The sequence below is a fragment of the Pseudophryne corroboree genome, chromosome 7 (genome assembly GCF_028390025.1).
Source record: "Pseudophryne corroboree isolate aPseCor3 chromosome 7, aPseCor3.hap2, whole genome shotgun sequence".
Lineage (NCBI taxonomy): Eukaryota > Metazoa > Chordata > Amphibia > Anura > Myobatrachidae > Pseudophryne > Pseudophryne corroboree.
In genome coordinates, this window is record NC_086450.1 from 36,513,124 (window position 1) to 36,531,649 (window position 18,526).

The 18,526-nt window shown below is 46.3% G+C and overlaps 1 protein-coding gene across 1 annotated transcript in view; it reads left to right on the forward strand.

The window, feature by feature from the left end:
• The first annotated feature begins 1,100 nt into the window (after positions 1-1,100).
• The window catches only part of TMEM41A (transmembrane protein 41A), a 42,198-nt gene continuing 24,772 nt past the window's right edge, over positions 1,101-18,526 (forward strand). Inside the window, exons 1-2 of the mRNA XM_063933011.1 lie at positions 1,101-1,297; positions 10,640-10,793. Of these exons, the coding sequence (XP_063789081.1) occupies positions 1,110-1,297; positions 10,640-10,793 (342 nt within the window). The 5' untranslated portion in view covers positions 1,101-1,109. The remainder of the gene's footprint in view (positions 1,298-10,639; positions 10,794-18,526) is intronic.

Genomic DNA, 18,526 nt, shown 5'->3' on the forward strand with positions numbered 1-18,526 from the left:
CAACCTATTGTGGTGCCTGCGGCTACTAGGGACTTGGAGGACTCCAAGTTGCTAAACGTTGTCAGGACCCTGAAAATATATGTTTCCAGGACGGCTGGAGTCAGAAAATCTGACTCGCTGTTTATCCTGTATGCACCCAACAAGCTGGGTGCTCCTGCTTCTAAGCAGACTATTGCTCGTTGGATTTGTAGTACAATTCAGCTTGCACATTCTCTGGCAGGCCTGCCACAGCCAAAAATCTGTAAATGCCCACTCCACAAGGAAGGTGGGCTCATCTTGGGCGGCTGCCCGAGGGGTCTCGGCTTTACAACTTTGCCGAGCAGCTACTTGGTCAGGAGCAAATACGTTTGTAAAATTCTACAAAATTGATACCCTGGCTGAGGAGGACCTGGAGTTCTCTCAATTGGTGCTGCAGAGTCATCCGCACTCTCCCGCCCGTTTGGGAGCTTTGGTATAATCCCCATGGTCCTTACGGAGTCCCCAGCATCCACTTAGGACGTTAGAGAAAATAAGAATTTACTTACCGATAATTCTATTTCTCGTAGTCCGTAGTGGATGCTGGGCGCCCATCCCAAGTGCGGATTGTCTGCAATACTGGTACATAGTTATTGTTACCAAAAAATCGGGTTATTGCTGTAGTGAGCCATCTTTTCTAGAGGCTCCTCTGTTATCATACTGTTAACTGGGTTCAGATCACAAGTTGTACAGTGTGATTGGTGTGGCTGGTATGAGTCTTACCCGGGATTCAAAATCCTTCCTTATTGTGTACGCTCGTCCGGGCACAGTATCCTAACTGAGGCTTGGAGGAGGGTCATAGGGGGAGGAGCCAGTGCACACCAGATAGTCCTAAAGCTTTCTTTAGATGTGCCCAGTCTCCTGCGGAGCCGCTATTCCCCATGGTCCTTACGGAGTCCCCAGCATCCACTACGGACTACGAGAAATAGAATTATCGGTAAGTAAATTCTTATTTTTAAATAATTTACTGGGAAAATAAAACAACCAAAAAGCAGGACTGTGCTGTGATTACTGTGCACTCAGTGACATGAGCATTGCAGCCTCATGTACTATTAATATTGTATTACAGTAACCATGGTAACTAGCCCACCACCATGACTTCCGGTCCTTTGTATTTGCGCTTCCCCGGATTCAGTGGTGCTGTAGTCTGGGTTCCGGACTCCCTGCTGTCGGGCACCATGCGCTCTCTCGCCGGCTTCTTCCTTGTGTTTGGCAGCGCTACCTTTTATCTGTATGTCCTGAGCACCAGGCTGCGCCCCGGTCACGGGCAGGAGGCTGAGAGGTGTGTATTGGGAATGTGGTCCGGGTGGAGGTGGTGGTGCATGCGGGGGGGGGGGGGGGGGAGAGTGCAGTCAGTGCTTAGACATTGCTTAGACATTGCACCAGCTGTGCTATGTATGTATATTAAACTATTAATGTTACATCACTCTGCTTCTATGGGTATGGATAGTAAGTAGTACATTGCATCTGTTGTAGCTCTCCAGTATGTGCTGTGTTGTGTTGTATAGAGGTATAGAGTCCCATTATGGTGCTGGATGTGTGATCACTGCAGCCAAAGTCCACTGACTTGTCCCTGGCCCTTGCCCAGCGCAATGAGTAGCTGCTACTAAGTTCCTATTGTTCTGCGTAGAAGAGTCATTTTAAATGAGTGGGAAAATCTGTATAATTTCATTTATCCTCTTTCCTTCATTAATATTGGTGTTGTGTGTCTATATACTTATAACCCTAGGTTATACCATCCCCTGAATCCTTGATTTCGAGAATAATTAATCCAATAGTGTTTTCTAATATGGACTAATTAAAAAAAATAAAAAATAAAATTATGTGGAAATCCAGATAGGGAAGTATTTTTCTCTATCGTCCTAGTGGATGCTGGGGTTCCTGAAAGGACCATGGGGAATAGCGGCTCCGCAGGAGACAGGGCACAAAAAGTAAAGCTTTTCCAGATCAGGTGGTGTGCACTGGCTCCTCCCCCTATGACCCTCCTCCAGACTCCAGTTAGATTTTTGTGCCCGGCCGAGAAGGGTGCAATCTAGGTGGCTCTCCTAAAGAGCTGCTTAGAAAAAGTTTAGCTAGGTTTTTTATTTTACAGTGATTCCTGCTGGCAACAGGATCACTGCAGCGAGGGACTGAGGGGAGAAGGAGTCAACTCACCTGCGTGCAGGATGGATTGGCTTCTTGGCTACTGGACATCAAGCTCCAGAGGGACGATCACAGGTACAGCCTGGATGGTCACCGGAGCCGCGCCGCCGGCCCCCTTGCAGATGCTGAAGTCAGAAGAGGTCCAGAATCGGCGGCTGAAGACTCCTGCAGTCTTCTAAAGGTAGCGCACAGCACTGCAGCTGTGCGCCATTTTCCTCTCAGCACACTTCACACGGCAGTCACTGAGGGTGCAGGGCGCTGGGAGGGGGGCGCCCTGGGAGGCAAATGTAACCTATATAAAGGCTAAAAATACCTCACATATAGCCCCCAGAGGCTATATGGAGATATTTAACCCCTGCCTGATTTCTCTAAATAGCGGGAGACGAGCCCGCCAGAAAAGGGGCGGGGCCTATCTCCTCAGCACACGGCGCCATTTCCTCTCACAGCTCCGCTGGTCAGGACGGCTCCCAAGTCTCTCCCCTGCACTGCACTACAGAAACAGGGTAAAACAGAGAGGGGGGGCAAATTTATGGCGATATTTTGATATAACAAAGCAGCTATAAGGGAGCACTTATTATAAGGCTATCCCTGATATATATATATATAGCGCTTTTGGTGTGTGCTGGCAAACTCTCCCTCTGTCTCCCCAAAGGGCTAGTGGGTCCTGTCTTCGTTAGGAGCATTCCCTGTGTGTCTGCTGTGTGTCGGTACGTGTGTGTCGACATGTATGAGGACGATATTGGCGTGGAGGCGGAGCAATTGCCAAATATGAGGATGTCACCCCCTAGGGAGTCGACACCAGAATGGATGCCTTTATTTATGGAACTACGGGATAGTGTCAACACGCTAAAGCAGTCGTTTGACGACATGAGACGGCCGGACAATCAATTAGTGCCTGTCCAGGCGACTCAAACACCGTCAGGGGCTGTGAAACGCCCTTTGCCTCAGTCGGTCGACACAGACCCAGACACAGGCGATGACTCCAGTGGTGACGGTGACGAATCAACCGTATTTTCCAGTAGGGCCACACGTTATATGATTTTGGCAATGAAGGAGGCGTTACATTTAGCTGATACTACAGGTACCACTAAACAGGGTATTATGTGGGGTGTGAAAAAACTACCTATAGTTTTTCCTGAATCAGAAGAACTAAATGACGTGTGTAATGAAGCGTGGGTTGCCCCTGATAAAAAGCTGATAATTTCAAAGAAATTACTGGCATTATACCCTTTCCCGCCAGAGGTTAGGGAGCGCTGGGAAACACTTCCTAGGGTGGACAAGGCGCTAACACGCTTATCTAAACAAGTGGCGTTACCCTCTCCTGAGACGGCCGCACTTAAAGATCCATCAGATAGGAGGATGGAAAATATCCAAAAAAGTATATACACACATGCAGGTGTTATACTACGACCAGCTATAGCGACTGCCTGGATGTGCAGTGCTGGGGTAGTTTGGTCAGAGTCCCTGATTGAAAATATTGATACCCTGGACAGGGACAATATTTTACTGTCGTTAGAACAAATAAAGGATGCATTTCTTTATATGCGTGATGCACAGAGGGATATCTGCACACTGGCATCACGGGTAAGTGCTATGTCCATTTCGGCCAGAAGAGCTTTATGGACGCGACAGTGGACAGGCGATGCGGATTCAAAACGGCATATGGAAGTTTTGCAGTATAAAGGGGAGGAGTTATTTGGAGTCGGTCTATCAGATTTGGTGGCCACGGCTACAGCCGGGAAATCCACCTTTCTACCTCAAGTCACTCCCCAACAGAAAAAGGCACCGACCTTTCAACCGCAGCCCTTTCGTTCCTTTAAAAATAAGAGAGCAAAGGGCTATTCATATCTGCCACGAGGCAGAGGTCGAGGGAAGAGACAGCAACAGGCAGCTCCTTCCCAGGATCAGAAGCCCTCCCCGGCTTCTACAAAAGCCTCAGCATGACGCTGGGGCTTCTCAAGCGGACTCGGGGACGGTGGGGGGTCGTCTCAAAAATTACAGCGCGCAGTGGGCTCACTCGCAAGTAGATCCCTGGATCCTGCAGATAATATCTCAGGGGTACAGGTTGGAATTAGAGACAGATCCACCTCGCCGTTTCCTGAAGTCTGCTTTACCAACGTCCCCCTCCGAAAGGGAGACGGTTTTGGAAGCCATTCACAAGCTGTACTCTCAGCAGGTGATAGTCAAGGTACCTCTTCTGCAACAAGGGAAGGGGTATTATTCCACTCTTTTTGTGGTACCGAAGCCGGATGGCTCGGTAAGGCCTATTCTAAATCTGAAGTCCTTGAACCTGTACATAAAGAAGTTCAAGTTCAAGATGGAGTCACTCAGAGCAGTGATAGCGAACCTGGAAGAGGGGGACTTTATGGTATCCTTGGACATCAAGGATGCGTATCTCCACGTTCCAATTTACCCCTCACACCAGGGGTACCTCAGGTTCGTTGTACAAAACTGTCACTATCAGTTTCAGACGCTGCCGTTCGGATTGTCCACGGCACCTCGGGTCTTTACAAAGGTAATGGCCGAGATGATGATTCTTCTTCGAAGAAAAGGCGTATTAATTATCCCATACTTGGACGATCTCCTAATAAGGGCAAGGTCCAGAGAACAGCTAGAGATGGGATTAGCACTGTCTCAAGAAGTGCTAAAACAGCACGGGTGGATTCTGAATATTCCAAAATCCCAGTTAATGCCGACAACTCGTCTGCTGTTCCTAGGGATGATTCTGGACACGGTTCAGAAAAAGGTTTTTCTCCCGGAGGAAAAAGCCAAGGAGTTATCCGAGCTTGTCAGGAACCTCCTAAAACCAGGAAAGGTGTCTGTACATCAATGCACAAGAGTCCTGGGAAAAATGGTGGCTTCTTACGAAGCAATTCCATTCGGCAGATTCCACGCAAGAATTTTCCAAAGGGATCTGTTGGGCAAATGGTCAGGGTCGCATCTTCAGATGCACCTACGGATAACCCTGTCTCCAAGGACAAGGGTGTCTCTTCTGTGGTGGTTGCAGAGTCCTCATCTATTGGAGGGCCGCAGATTCGGCATACAGGATTGGATCCTGGTGACCACGGACGCCAGCCTGAGAGGCTGGGGAGCAGTCACACAAGGAAGAAACTTCCAGGGAGTATGGACGAGCCTGGAAACGTCTCTTCACATAAACATTCTGGAACTAAGAGCAATATACAATGCTCTAAGCCAGGCAGAACCTCTGCTTCAAGGAAAACCGGTGTTGATCCAGTCGGACAACATCACGGCAGTCGCCCATGTGAACAGACAGGGCGGCACAAGAAGCAGGAGTGCAATGGCAGAAGCTGCAAGGATTCTTCGCTGGGCAGAGAATCATGTGATAGCACTGTCAGCAGTGTTCATCCCGGGAGTGGACAACTGGGAAGCAGACTTCCTCAGCAGACACGATCTTCACCCGGGAGAGTGGGGACTTCATCCAGAAGTCTTCCACATGCTGGTAACCCGTTGGGAAAGACCAATGGTGGACATGATGGCGTCTCGCCTCAACAAAAAACTGGACAGGTATTGCGCCAGGTCAAGAGATCCGCAGGCAATAGCTGTGGACGCGCTGGTAACGCCTTGGGTGTACCAGTCGGTGTATGTGTTTCCTCCTCTGCCTCTCATACCAAAAGTATTGAGAATTATACGGCAAAGAGGCGTGAGAACGATACTAGTGGTTCCGGATTGGCCAAGAAGGACTTGGTACCCGGTACTTCAAGAGATGATCACGGAAGATCCGTGGCCTCTACCTCTAAGGAGGGACTTGCTTCAGCAGGGTCCCTGTCTGTTTCAAGACTTACCGCGGCTGCGTTTGACGGCATGGCGGTTGAACGCCGGATCCTAAAGGAAAAAGGCATGCCGGAAGAAGTCATTCCTACTTTGATTAAAGCAAGGAAGGAAGTAACCGTGCAACATTATCACCGAATTTGGCGAAAATATGTTGCGTGGTGCGAAGATCGGAGTGCTCCGACGGAGGAATTTCAACTGGGTCGATTCCTACATTTCCTGCAATCAGGATTGTCTATGGGTCTCAAATTGGGATCTATTAAGGTTCAAATTTCGGCCCTGTCGATTTTCTTTCAAAAAGAATTGGCTTCAGTCCCTGAAGTCCAGACCTTTGTTAAGGGAGTGCTGCATATACAGCCTCCTGTGGTGCCTCCAGTGGCACCGTGGGATCTCAATGTGGTTTTGGACTTCCTAAAATCTCATTGGTTTGAACCACTAAAAAAGGTGGATTTGAAATATCTCACATGGAAAGTGACCATGCTTCTAGCCCTGGCTTCGGCCAGGAGAGTGTCAGAACTGGCAGCTTTATCTTACAAAAGCCCATTTCTGATTTTCCATTCGGACAGGGCAGAACTGCGGACTCGTCCGCATTTTCTCCCTAAGGTGGTGTCAGCATTTTATCTGAACCAGCCTATTGTAGTGCCTGCGGCTACAAGTGACTTGGAGGACTCCAAGTTACTGGACGTTGTCAGAGCATTAAAAATATATATTGCAAGGACAGCTGGAGTCAGAAAATCTGACTCGTTGTTTATATTGTATGCACCCAACAAGATGGGTGCTCCTGCGTCTAAGCAGACGATTGCTCGTTGGATCTGTAGCACAATCCAACTTGCACATTCTGTGGCAGGCCTGCCACAGCCTAAATCTGTAAAGGCCCACTCCACAAGGAAGGTGGGCTCATCTTGGGCGGCTGCCCGAGGGGTCTCGGCATTACAACTCTGCCGAGCAGCTACGTGGTCAGGGGAGAACACGTTTGTAAAATTTTACAAATTTGATACTCTGGCTAAGGAGGACCTGGAGTTCTCTCATTCGGTGCTGCAGAGTCATCCGCACTCTCCCGCCCGTTTGGGAGCTTTGGTATAATCCCCATGGTCCTTTCAGGAACCCCAGCATCCACTAGGACGATAGAGAAAATAAGATTTTACTTACCGATAAATCTATTTCTCGGAGTCCGTAGTGGATGCTGGGCGCCCATCCCAAGTGCGGATTATCTGCAATAATTGTACATAGTTATTGTTAACTAATTCGGGTTATTGTTGAAGGAAGCCATCTTTCAGAGGCTCCGCTGTTATCATACTGTTAACTGGGTTTAGATCACAAGTTGTACGGTGTGATTGGTGTGGCTGGTATGAGTCTTACCCGGGATTCAAAATCCTCCCTTATTGTGTACGCTCGTCCGGGCACAGTACCTAACTGGAGTCTGGAGGAGGGTCATAGGGGGAGGAGCCAGTGCACACCACCTGATCTGGAAAAGCTTTACTTTTTGTGCCCTGTCTCCTGCGGAGCCGCTATTCCCCATGGTCCTTTCAGGAACCCCAGCATCCACTACGGACTCCGAGAAATAGATTTATCGGTAAGTAAAATCTTATTTATTCTCATATTGTACATTTGAATATGGGGTTTTGTTGTGATTAATGTTTGTGCAGATAAATAGCCGGCAAACCCATGTAAAAAATAGAGAGTGTGTGTGTATGTATGTATGTATGTGTGTGTGTGTGTGTGTGTGTGTGTGTGTATATATATATATATATATGTATATATATATGTATATATATATATATATATATATATATATATATATATATATATATTATTGTCCATTATTATTATCCTTTATTTATATGGCGCCACAAGGGTTCTGCAGCGCCCAATTACAGAGTACATAAACAAATAATCAATATATATCTCTTCAGTATCAAGATTCGGTTTGTCTGTAACATAAAACTATAAATTATGTGAGCCTCTGAGTGTAGTTTCTAGCAGCAACAGAAGAATAGTGATTTTAAAGATTCTGTTTCAAAGTTGTAAACTGACAGTATGAGGAACACTTTTATCGTAGGGATGGATGAGTGGAATTGTTTACACCGCAGATCTCCCCATAGTAAATGTATCAGGTGACGTCTTTATCCCTGGGCCTGGAAGCCCCGCAGATAACGCGGTGTGGCATATCCAAAGCTAAGTTTAGCACAAGAGAGTGTGAGTGAGATCAGATAGCAAATTACAACTTTAGTACAGAAGGGCCGAGGAGGAGAGGTGGGGGGGCTTGCAGATTTACATGTGGCAAGATATACTATTTTTTATATGGGTTTACCGGCTATATATAAGGCAGTGGATCATTTGAAAATGAATCGGAAAGAAAAAAAAGGTTTCCTGTTTCTAAGAATGCAAAATTGGCCAAATATAAAAATGGTTATGAAATTACTGCGTAACTCCTTACTACCTTCACAAAAACCCCTGCAATGTAGTAACTGACAGCTGCAAACAGTAGCGTTTATCATGCTTTTGCCCAGATTTATCAAGCCTTGGAGAGTGATAAATTGCACCAACCAATCAGCTCCTAACTTCCATGTAACAGGCTGTGATTGAAAAATGACAGTTAGGAGCTGATTGGCTGGTACTTTATCACCGTGTATTTTTCACTCTCCAAGGCTTGATAAATGAGCCTCTTTGTTTGGTTATAATAACCATCTTCTATTCCTTTGATGCTGCCGGACTAATGTACACACTCCTTATTAGCTGTCAGCAAGTCTAGTGTACTAATAAAATACATTGCAAGTAATAAAGAGTCTGTCGCTTCCATCTAAGAGATGGGTAATGAATCCCAGTAGCTGGAGACCAAGAAAGCTACATGAGACGTAGTGTGGGATGTAGCCAAAGAGCTTAAATCAACTTGTGCCCTTCTACATGTACAGAGCCAGTCTCACTAGTACTAAGCAATCCAGCACCCAAGTTCATTAAGATAATCCATTTAATATTCCACAAAATAAAAACATTTTGTCCATATAGAATTGTCTCAGCATTCATAGGCACTGATTGATGATATCCCTCTAGAAACAGCATTGACGTTGCACGCAGTAGTTCAGTCATGGTAAAAATATAGACCATTATGATTAATTAGGGTTATAGGGTGATAAAATCTCCAGTAGGAACAGTCAATATCCCATATATATCATTATAGTAAGAGCAAGTCCAGTTATGTTATTAGCCTGTCACACTGGGATCCTAGCCGTTAAGGGTCTGATTCCAAGTTGGGCGCAAGTGAAATAAGGACGGATATTTGCAATCTGTGTATGCGCCTTGGAAAGCCATCGCTGACTGCGCGTGGTCAGGGCCGCGCACATGCACACACTAAAGGGGATGCGTCCTCATACAACTTCCTCAATATGCCATGTGGTGCGAATGAGCGCCAGCCAGCTTCTTTGGGGGGTATTTTAACCTGAAATTGTGTCGCTAGGTGCGTACACATGGTTAGATTTGGGCTAACCCCCGATTCTCACTGTGCGATAGGGGCTAGGTCGGTATCGCAAGCACATAATGACTGTGCGTGCGATACTGACTATCTGCGATTTTAGCTAAGTGTAAATTTTGACTATCTTTTCTACGAGATAGTCAAAATTGACTTGCCTGCACAGTCTATCTAGGCTTGCGATGCTGAACGTGCATCGGGATCGCAAGGTGACTTTCACCTTGTGATCTGCACTAACTTTTCTTACGATTTTGACTATATAGTCAAAATCGTAATAAAAATTCTCACCGTACACTAGGCACAATGCTATCTGGCTAGAATGCACCAGTAGACTGTGCTGATTGCTTTGATATGCGGCACAGGCTACCATTCACAATTGTAGTCCAAGTGGATGGTAAAGTATGAAAAATTCAAGAAAATGGTGAAAAACTCATGTCGACCATATGCTGTGTCGACCTTTGTCATGTCAGCCTGTTTGCTGTCGACCTAAAGATCGGATACCGTGTATCAGGACATTTCTGTAGAGCTGTCATTCAATGGGTCACTCTGTCAGGGAAATGGTCTCTTTGGTCGGGAACTGTCCATAACTGTGTACTGGAACGGAGCTGTTCTGTTTTGTGGGAGGGTCGTGATTGTGCGGGCGACTTCTGCGTTTGGACAGAGATAAGACGCCTGTTTCAGATGGGTCTTTTGCACCCAGCATGGACCGAGTGTAAATTCTGACAGAAATAATGGCAACTGCGGACAGAAAACCAGCGGGCGGGATGGCCGTCATTATGAAGATAGACAGGAAATCGGCATAAATCGGCATAAACGGGTAAATAATGGCATTAGCATAAGATAGTAACTTCCCGGCCTTATGTTCAGGCAGCCATGTTTCACGCTGCACCTTTACATTATTATGTATTTTGGGGCCGATGTATTAACCTGGAGACGGCATAAGGAAGTGATTAACCAGTGATATGTGCAAGGTGATAATGCACCAGCCAATCAAATCCTAACTGTACATATTGGAGCTGATTGGCTGGTGCCTTTATCACCTTGCACTTATCACTGGTTTATCACTTCCTTATGCCTTCTCCAGGTTAATACATCTGGCCTTTTCTTGCTTATTGTTTTTTAAATGAATAAAAGAGGAGTTTTTTGTTTCTTATATAACCACTACGTGTTTGTTCTCTGTATCCGCCTGCTGCTCGGGATCTTATCTTCCTTCTGTTACTGCTGCAGGTCCCTGGTGTTTCCTTCCCACCTGGATGAGCTGCGTGACTTGGCCGGCTTCTTACAGGACTATAAGAGGGAACACCAGACGTATGTCACACTCCTGTTCTGTAGCGCCTACTTGTACAAGCAAAGCTTCGCCATCCCGGGATCCAGCTTTCTGGTAATACAATCCACTGAATGATAATGTGCAATGCCTTCGCCTCAGTACTGTATGTGAGTGGTGTTCAGTATGCCGGCTGTTGGGATCCCGGCGCTATGTATGTAATCCAGAAAATAGTAATACTCTGCAGCAACGGAGCGACTGGGCTCTTAGACCTAATGCAGCTCATTGTCTAGACTAGCGTTAGTTTCCATCATCTTTGTCCTCTCGTACCGCCATCTTCTACCCCAACTGTCTGTGTCCTTAGCCAAACAATCAGTCAGCAGGGCCACCCTGCACTCACCCCAATGTCCATATCCCCAATATCGGGTGACTCCCATCATAGTATACCAGCACCCCTCTATAGGACAGGGACTGTTTCCGCTGCAGCCCTGCTCCCCTGTCTGCCATAACACAATCACCCAGCTGCATCACCGCCACCTCATACAGGCAAAGGTGTTGTCACGCTGTGGCCTGTGGGCCCGGAGGACTTGCATTAATTTCCCAGCTGGGCCAGCATCGGCGGGCCTCCCTTATCCCCCACTATGAGACAGAGCCGACTTCACACTGGAAACTAACAAAACATAAAACAAAGTGGCTTCGATAGAGGTCTGGGGGAGACACCGTAGGTCGCTGGGTTCTGTAGTACTTACACACACAGCTACTATCTTGTGTTCACTCCTCACTTTGCTTTATCAGCAAGCTACTCGGCCATTATAGAAGGAAGCTTGTGAGACTGAGGTGAAATGTAAGGAGAGCAGAGTAAGTTTAATATGTTATGCAGTTTTAATCGTTACTTTACTGGATTGTGGGCCTAATTCAGCACGGGTCGCTAATTAGAGAATTCGCAAACAAAGCGATTATCGAATGACTGCACGTGCGAAGCATTCGCATCGCGCACGTGTGAGAGGAAATGGCAACAGAAAATGCGCACAGATCGTAATTGCAATGTAGCCGCTGATTGACTGACTGGAAATTGGCGTTTCTGGATGGAAATCTGCATTTTTTTTGGGGTGTGTCAGAAAAAATGCAGGTGTTTTTGAGGAGGGTCTCTGATGTCAGCGCAGACCCCTTCCAGCCCGTCTCAGGGGCTGCCTCGGACCTACTCACATTTGTTTAGACGGCAAAGACTCTTCAATGTTCCGGTATTTGCGTCTGCGAGTGTATTATTATTATTATTATTATCATTTATTTATATGGCGCCACAAGGGTTCCGCAGCGCCCAATTACAGAGTACATATGCACATAATCAAAACAGTGACTTACAGTTGAAATCAAAGTACAGGGTAACTAAGCATAACTACACCAGTAAATGACAGAGATAAGTTCCAGGTGGCCCAAAAACTGTGATTTGGGCAGTTGAGAATTATTAAAGAAGAAAAGGGTGAGCACATGAGGGAAGAGGGCCCAGTGTATAGCGATCGTTGATGCATTCGTAAACTTGCAGGGGGCGTTTTTTCTTCCTGACGGTCGGCGCCTTTCTACTTGTAGACAACTGTTTCTCGGATGAACGATCCATGCTGATATGGGCCCTGTGCCATCCAACTTGTCACACATACCTGATCACTGCGTTAATAGCAGGTGGCCCTAAAAGCAGTGTAATAATGCATTATTCTATGTGAAGTAGCGCAGCATGTTACAGATGCAGTGGTTGCAGTGCCAGGGGCAGTGGCTGGGGGTACAGCCAGCCAGTGACATGCTGCCATGACTATTAGCTGGCATACGTTATAGAGAACCGTGTGGCATTCAGGATAATGAGCTGTTTTCCTGGCGATTAGTGCACTAATCTCCTCTCAGTATAATCAGAGACCTGGGAAATGTGAGGACTCTGCTGGACACTTGGCCAATACTTTGTACTAACGAACAATAAAAGTAAGGGGACTTATCCTGCGCTCCACAGATAGTTTCACCAGTTCCGGGAGTAAGTACTCACATGGGTGACATGGAAAAAAGAAAGGTATATATAGTGCAATACAGTTTTTAATAAACATAAACATTCGAATCATTCCATTTAAAATACAATTAGGTTATAAAATGCAAGTAAGCAACATGCATCATAAAAAAACACTGAATCCTATTGCCCTTATGGGAGGCAATGCGTCAGTTAATGACAGTAAGAATAGCACAATTTTCAGACTGATGCAAATGGAAGGAGCAATGGAGAATTACCAGAAGATGAGAACTGTTGAAACAGTTCAAATCGGCTTGCGGGTTTTTTTGGTATAGGGAAACCCGGGAATCCCCCACACCACGCTGTACCGGAATGGTCCGTCCTCCGCTGCTCCTCCACTCTCAGTCCCTGTTGTCCACCAACGCGTTTCTACCTCCTGCCGAGGTCTTTTTCAAGGTGATAGAATGTGCTATTTGAAAATACGTCCATTTAAACTGGTTCCGCCCAATCCCTGAGCAGTGGCCACAGCTGGACCCTATACATCTGATTACTAATATTGTCCCACGGTCCTTTGCTAGCCACTGCTATTTCCTGTTGCCATGTGTTACCATGGCAACCAGGCGTGTACTTCCGGTGACGTATCGTCCTGATCCTTTTAAAGTGTTTTGTCATTCTTGGTACCATAATTAGCCTCAGTCTTGGTTTGCGGCTTGGAGGTGTACATCCATCTGGCACCTGGCAGAGCGTCCCGAGGGCTCGGATACGTACCCCCACAAATATACCCGTTGAGATCGGGCGCCGCTCCGTCACTTCCGGTCAGCGGTTCTGTTGTGTACAACCGATTTACGTCTCCTGGATGGCATCACGTCACATCCGGGATTGTTGACAGATAATAAACAAGTTCTGTACGTTGCTTGCCAAACGAAAATAGGGAAACAGTATAAATTAATTATAGTGCATAAATAGACACTAATTGAGAATAAAACTATAATAATACAATAAAGATTTTTTTGCTATATTTCTCTATCGTCCTAAGTGGATGCTGGGGTTCCTGAAAGGACCATGGGGAATAGCGGCTCCGCAGGAGACAGGGCACAAAAGTAAAGCTTTTACAGGTCAGGTGGTGTGTACTGGCTCCTCCCCCCATGACCCTCCTCCAGACTCCAGTTAGATTTTTGTGCCCGGACGAGAAGGGTGCAATTCTAGGTGGCTCTCATAAAGAGCTGCTTAGAGAGTTTAGCTTAGGTTTTTTATTTTACAGTGATTCCTGCTGGCAACAGGATCACTGCAACGAGGGACAGAGGGGAGAAGAAGTGAACTCGCCTGCGTGCAGGATGGATTGGCTTCTTGGCTACTGGACATGAAGCTCCAGAGGGACGATCACAGGTACAGCCTGGATGGTCACCGGAGCCACGCCGCCGGCCCCCTCACAGATGCTGAAGCAAGAAGAGGTCCAGAATCGGCGGCTGAAGACTCCTGCAGTCTTCTTAAGGTAGCGCACAGCACTGCAGCTGTGCGCCATTTTCCTCTCAGCACACTTCACACGGCAGTCACTGAGGGTGCAGGGCGCTGGGGGGGGGCGCCCTGGGAGGCAAATGTAAACCTTTAAAAAGGCTAAAAATACCTCACATATAGCCCCAGAGGCTATATGGAGATATTTACCCCTGCCTAAATGTACTAAATAGCGGGAGACGAGCCCGCCGGAAAAGGGGCGGGGCCTATCTCCTCAGCACACGGCGCCATTTTCTGTCACAGCTCCGCTGGTCAGGAAGGCTCCCAGGTCTCTCCCCTGCACTGCACTACAGAAACAGGGTATAACAGAGAGGGGGGGCAAAATAAATGGCAATATATTAATATAAAAGCAGCTATAAGGGAGCACTTAATCATAAGGCTATCCCTGTCATATATAGCGCTTTTTGGTGTGTGCTGGCAGACTCTCCCTCTGTCTCCCCAAAGGGCTAGTGGGTCCTGTCTTCGTATAGAGCATTCCCTGTGTGTCTGCTGTGTGTCGGTACGTGTGTGTCGACATGTATGAGGACGTTATTGGTGTGGAGGCGGAGCAATTGCCAAATATGAGGATGTCACCTTCTAGGGGGTCGACACCAGAATGGATGCCTTTATTTGTGGAATTACGGGATAGCGTCAACTCGCTTAAGCAGTCGTTTGCCGACATGAGGCGGCCGGACACTCACTTAGTGCCTGTCCAGGCGCCTCAAACACCGTCAGGGGCTGTAAAACGCCCCTTGCCTCAGTCGGTCGACACAGACCCAGACACAGGCACTGATTCCGGTAGTGAAGGTGACGAATCAACCGTATTTTCCAAAAGGGCCACACGTTATATGATTTTGGCAATAAAGGAGATGTTACATTTAGCTGATACTACAGGTACCACTAAACAGGGTATTATGTGGGGTGTGAAAAAACTACCAGTAGTTTTTACCGAATCAGAAGAATTAAATGACGTGTGTGATGAAGCGTGGGGTGCCCCGATAAAAAACTGCTAATTTCAAAGAAGTTATTGGCTTTATACCCTTTCCCGCCAGAGGTTAGGGAGCGCTGGGAAACACCTCCTAGGGTGGACAAAGCGCTAACACGCTTATCAAAACAAGTGGCGTTACCCTCTCCTGAGACGGCCGCACTTAAAGATCCATCAGATAGGAGGATGGAAAATATCCAAAAAGGTATATACACACATGCAGGTGTTATACTACGACCAGCTATTGCGACTGCCTGGATGTGCAGTGCTGGGGTAGTTTGGTCAGAGTCCCTGATCGAAAATATTGATACCCTGGACAGGGACAATATTTTACTGTCGTTAGAACAAATAAAGGATGCATTTCTTTATATGCGTGATGCACAGAGAGATATCTGCACACTGGCATCACGGGTAAGTGCTATGTCCATTTCGGCCAGAAGAGCTTTATGGACACGACAGTGGACAGGCGATGCGTAGAGGAGTTATTTGGGGTCGGTCTATCGGATTTGGTGGCCACGGCTACGGCCGGGAAATCCACCTTTTCTACCTCAAGTCACTCCCCAACAGAAAAAGGCACCGACCTTTCAACCGCAGCCTTTTCGTTCCTTTAAAAATAAGAGAGCAAAGGGCTATTCATATCTGCCACGAGGCAGAGGACGAGGGAAGAGACAGCAACAGGCAGCTCCTTCCCAGGAACAGAAGCACTCCCCGGCTTCTACAAAAGCCTCAGCATGACGCTGGGGCTTCGCAAGCGGACTCGGGGGCGGTAGGCGGTCGTCTCAAGAATTACAGCGCGCAGTGGGCTCACTCGCAGGTAAATCCCTGGATCCCGGGATTGTTGACAGATAATAAACAAGTTCTGTACGTTGCTTGCCAAACGAAAATAGGGAAACAGTATAAATTAATTATAGTGCATAAATAGACACTAATTGAGAATAAAACTATAATAATACAATAAAGATTTTTTTGCTATATTTAAAAAGACATTTTTTTAATATATTTAAAAAGACATAAAAAATACACAATGATGTGGAATGGTTCCTAATATAGCAGAGGGAGACAACGGAAAACAATGGTTTCTAGAGGAACCACTTAATCTCAAAATCGCTATTGAGACCTGGTTTCAGTGTCCCTAAGTCATAAATCATCTTCATCTCTGCCTTAGCCAACTGTGTTGCAACATCTTTGCGTCTCCAATCCCCTTTTATATGTCTTAGCCCGCAAAACTGTTTAACTGAGCTACATTTACTTTGGTGTACCTTACGGAAGTGTTCAGATAGGGCATGTGTGGTAAGGGAATTCCTGATGTTCCTAAGGTGTTCTCCCAATCTTGTTTTTAGGGGTCTGGATGTCCTCCCTATATACCAGAACCCGCAATCACATTCGATTGCGTAAACCACATTGCTGGTATTGCAAGTGATGAAGTCTGTTATTTTAAATTTGATCTTATTGATGGTTACCTCTGTGACTTTGTTACCCGTCCCTTTAATGCCTCTACACCCTAGGCAGCTACCGCATCGGAAGAAGCCTTTGGACTTTATGGTATTCATCCTTTTGGTACCTGGCTGGGTGCTTTTTACCAAACTCATCCTTATATTTGGTGCCTTTTTAAAGATGCATTTCGGCCTTGTCGGTAGGAGACTACCTATTATTGGATCTTTTTTGAGGACCTTCCAATGTCTGTGTAATGAACTTTCCAGGCTTTTATACTGACTACTAAAAGAAGTAATGAACGACCAATCGTAACTTCTGGTATCTGTTTTCTTCTCCTTGATAGCCAATAAATCTTTCCTATCTGTATCTGATGCCTTAGTCAGTGAGATGGTGACTTTTTCTGAGTTGTAGCCTGATGTCCTGAATTTGTCCTGTAGTTCCTTTGCCTGTTCTACGAATACCTCATGTTTGTTACAGTTGCGTCTCAGCCGTTTGAATTGGCCCCCCGGGATCGAGTTCAACCAATCTGGGATTGAAGATGATTTATGACTTAGGGACACTGAAACCAGAAGGTCTCAATAGCGATTTTGAGATTAAGTGGTTCCTCTAGAAACCATTGTTTTCCGTTGTCTCCCTCTGCTATATTAGGAACCATTCCACATCATTGTGTATTTTTTATGTCTTTTTAAATATATTAAAAAAATGTCTTTTTAAATATAGCAAAAAAATCTTTATTGTATTATTATAGTTTTATTCTCAATTAGTGTCTATTTATGCACTATAATTAATTTATACTGTTTCCCTATTTTCGTTTGGCAAGCAACGTACAGAACTTGTTTATTATCTGTCAACAATCCCGGATGTGACGTGATGCCATCCAGGAGACGTAAATCGGTTGTACACAACAGAACCGCTGACCGGAAGTGACGGAGCGGCGCCCGATCTCAACGGGTATATTTGTGGGGGTACGTATCCGAGCCCTCGGGACGCTCTGCCAGGTGCCAGATGGATGTACACCTCCAAGCCGCAAACCAAGACTGAGGCTAATTATGGTACCAAGAATGACAAAACGGACACCCCAAGAGGGAGAATAGTTGTCGGTAAACCGGCGGTCAGGATCTCGGCGCAGGGATCCTGACAACCGGTATATCGAGTGCCTCCCCTTTTAACTGCCTAAACCTAACCCTCCCTTCCCAGTAACTAACCCTAACCTTCCCGTCCCTGCACCCTGACCTCTCTTCTAATGCCTAATCCTAACTCCCTACCCCCAGCAGAAGGACACCAGTGCGTCCCCCTAGAAGAACGAGCGGGATTCTGGCTGTCTGTATTTTGATGCTGGGATCCCGAGCACCCTCAGGATTTAGACACCAGGCTTATGGCGTCCTTCGGGATTCCGGCGTCTGTATATCGACCGACGGGGTCCCGTCCTTCGGGATATTAACTGCATCCCCATCTGTATATAGCATGGCCTGTCTTTCTAGGCTGTGTCCTGAGTGGACGGAGCATAGATTGTCTGTTAGTGTGATGAAGCTCCAAAAAATACAATGTGTAAGCATCTAATTATCCCCAGTGTGACAGCTAGCTACAGTAACGGCATACTTATATTATGTTACCTTACTCTTTCTGAATGTTGTCTTTTTACTTTCTGTAAAGCAGAGAATTATAGACTGCAACTGCGGTAGGATGTAATACAAAGACACTGAAGAAGAGCTGTGGCAGGAGAAGATTTCTATAAACACTAACTTAAAGAAAAAAACCTCTACTACAGGCTGTAATAGACAACTGTTGCAATGTGGTTGCTATGGGTTACAGTTGCCTAAATGTTTTCATAAATTTCCCAGTGGAATTAAGTGAATAGTGTTTGCATCTGTTTCATTACGCACAACATAGTTAATTCATTGTAAGCTTGCGAGCAGGGCCCTCCTACCTCTGTGACTGTTTTGTTATTACCCA